The 2,982-nt window shown below is 43.0% G+C and overlaps 1 protein-coding gene across 1 annotated transcript in view; it reads right to left on the bottom strand.

Annotated features, from left to right (window-relative positions):
• EP300 (E1A binding protein p300) overlaps window positions 1-2,982 on the bottom strand; it is a 61,227-nt gene that overhangs the window by 37,520 nt on the left and 20,725 nt on the right. Inside the window, 1 exon segment of the mRNA XM_008636629.2 lies at window positions 4-180. Within this exon segment, the coding sequence (XP_008634851.2) occupies window positions 4-180 (177 nt within the window).

Here is a 2,982-nt window from a genome sequence, read left to right as displayed (position 1 = left end):
TACCATGTTAGCCATTCCTGCCCCAGGAACTGGCTTCTTGTCCATTGGAAACTGTGGTAAGCTATTCTGCAGTCCAGCTTTATTCTGCATCTGAGGCCCAAGTCCACTGGTTCCAATCTGTTGCCCAGTATTTTGGCTATAAGGCTGGCCATAAGGGCTGGGATTGCTCATCATTCCCATCTAGGAAATAAAATGGTAAGATGTTCAAGTGAGATAGTTTAAGTTCACCATGTAAAAGGCAAATTTATACTTCAGAGAAGTCAGAGCGATCACAGCCATGAGGCAGCTGCAATGCAATACTGATCCACATGCTCCCCCTGCTTCTTCGTGTTCACAGGTTTACCCATCACACAACATTAACTCCTCAACTAGACAGTTCCTGTGAACACAACAAAGCCAACTTAGCAATCTTTGAGGTCTGACTGGAGAGAAGTGGCCTAATTATTTCTTTATAAAATATTTGGTTCAACAGATTTCTCATTTCAGCTTTCTGAATCACAAATTTGTACCATGGACTACATAATTCTTCCAGACTTGAGTTCTCCTCCCTGCACTTGTGCAGACTCCAAATGGAGACAAATACCATCTTCATTCATATCAGCAGAGTTTATCCCAAAAACATCCTACCCAACTGCCAGCACTCCCACAGCTCCTCTCCAGACAGACATAACAATGCAAGTCTGCATTATCAGTACACAAACATTTTCAATTTAAGAATACACCACAGTCACACCAACTCGTTTGCAGTCAGCAGTACTAGAGGTCAAAGGAGAGGACAGGTAGAAACTCTGCAAACAAAACATGTCTACCAAACCCTTCATTCACAGGGGAAAGAGATTCATGTTTCATACAAGCCATTATGCATATTCAACAGTTTTAGGACACCACAATATACTGTTTGTTGTCTTGGAACACCTAGAACCTAAAGAACAAGGACCAATCTTGCCAATAAAGTTGTTTGTCCTCTGACATCTTTTTCCATTCCTTGCACTCCCATCTATTTTCCATGGGAAATCTGGCCTTCTAGGACCAAAAGAACTAGACAGAGGACCAGAAAAACTGGAGATTTTTGTTAAGATTACCAAGTTCTCACCATTACTCAGGCAGGATCCTCAAGGAGCCATAACTCAAAAACAAAGGCACAAAAGTACTTTAAAGAGCTGCGTTGTTTCAACTCACATTAGAATTTGACTAGACAAGGTCCAGTCTCCTTGATGCTCTTTGGTTCAAAGCATTTTCCTGCATTCAAAGAAGAACATAACTTCTGTGGTAGGCTTGTTTCTCATCACTCCTACGTTTATTCGCTAAGCATCCATCCCTAGCAGAAACACCTTGTTTCTGCTCACCAAGCTTCTTCAACCTGCACTAGAAGTAACCAACATACCCTGAGATTACCTGCAACTAGTCACACTTCCCTTTTTCAGGCTGTAACAACCTCCAATCCACTATAATAGCCTTCAGTTTGCATTTACAAAATAAGGCAGGATCAAACTCAAGCTGCAGGAAAAGGAATACAAAATTCACTAAAGAACCTGCCACTTTAGACATCTGATATGCACAAGTGAATTCACTTGAGGACAGCCCCCCTCCTCCACACATAAGCAATAACCATAATCACACAGCAGTAATTCATTAGAGAGCAATGAAAAGAATCTCTACACATGGCAGAAAAACAAACTATGTAATGATCAGGCAGAACTAAAAGCCTTTCTTTCCACTGCCACATCTCGATCACAGTGAATACACCTGTGGTGACCAATGAAGCAGCTGCTGCCAAAATCAGGACAGGCAAGACCCAAGGCCTTCCTTCCTCTCCCTCAGAAGACTAGTAAGATCTTACGTGCAAGTTATGCAGAAGGCAAAGGGAGAAGAAAAGCGTAAGGAGTCAGCAAACACTTTCAGAAATACTCCCCATCGTCACTGCCACCTCAAACTGACAAACAGGTTTTCAAGGCTTAGTGAAGGCCTGACAGTAAGAATTAGTCCCTTAAGAAAACACGTTATGTTTTCCTGTAAGATAGCCTGTTCCCTTTGGCTTCAGAGAGAGTTTTGAAAGCAAGGACATCCCCAAAACCATACATTTCTGTGCAAAGCTTTCAAGTTCATTAACATTCATGGCTCCCAAAGTCAGTTGATATCTGAGAGTACACCAAAGCACAGACTATGCTGGCTGTCACTATCACCAGCCCCGTTTGACTCCTGTAACTTATGCTATCAGCTTTAAATACAAAAAACAAACCAAACAATTCAGAATTAAAGGCTGAAGACACACTTTCACAACTTGGTGTTACAGGGAGAAATCAAGATCCCCAACTCAGACAACTGGAGACTTCACACACTGGTATCAAAGGATTCAGAATAACTGTCACCTTGTGAGCCAGCTTTGTCCTGACTACAGGGTAAGAAACCCAAACCTAGACTTAATAAAACCACTTTTGCTATGTCACCCAAAACAGCTTTCTAATGAAACTCACAGATCAGGTTTCACCAAGCCAATCAACGTTTATATTTGCAACAAAGCTGGATGCAAACTTGATGTGAAGCATCTGACTTTTTCAAATTACTAATCAAGCTGGCTTAGCACAAGAATCTCTGATGCTCTCTCAAGCATCAGCTACTGGCACTGTTTGGGGTGCAAGACCAGCCCCCTCCAACAAGGCTCTCTCCATAGCAGAAACACAGGGCTCCCCTCCCCATCTATCCCACTGTGCCAAGGGACCTGGCAGCAGAACACTACATGCCCAGCTCAGCCTAGCTGCTCCTTACAGGGGTAATATTTTCCCATTTCAGGTTACAGGAGAGGCAAAGACCAGAGAAGCTCAGGCCAGGTTGACAGGCAAGCACACCAAATTGACTCAAAGCCAGACACTCAAGCAACATCTAAGATGCTAATACCAGATTCCTCAAGGTCTCCCTGAACAAATCAGCAGCCATTACTTGATCCAGGTGAGACTGACACCTGCCAGATCCTCAGCTGAACCG

Source organism: Corvus brachyrhynchos, unplaced genomic scaffold (genome assembly GCF_000691975.1).
Source record: "Corvus brachyrhynchos isolate BGI_N302 unplaced genomic scaffold, ASM69197v1 scaffold56, whole genome shotgun sequence".
NCBI lineage: Eukaryota > Metazoa > Chordata > Aves > Passeriformes > Corvidae > Corvus > Corvus brachyrhynchos.
The sequence above is the reverse complement of the archived record's forward strand: the minus strand, read 5'-3'. Positions and strand labels throughout refer to the sequence as shown.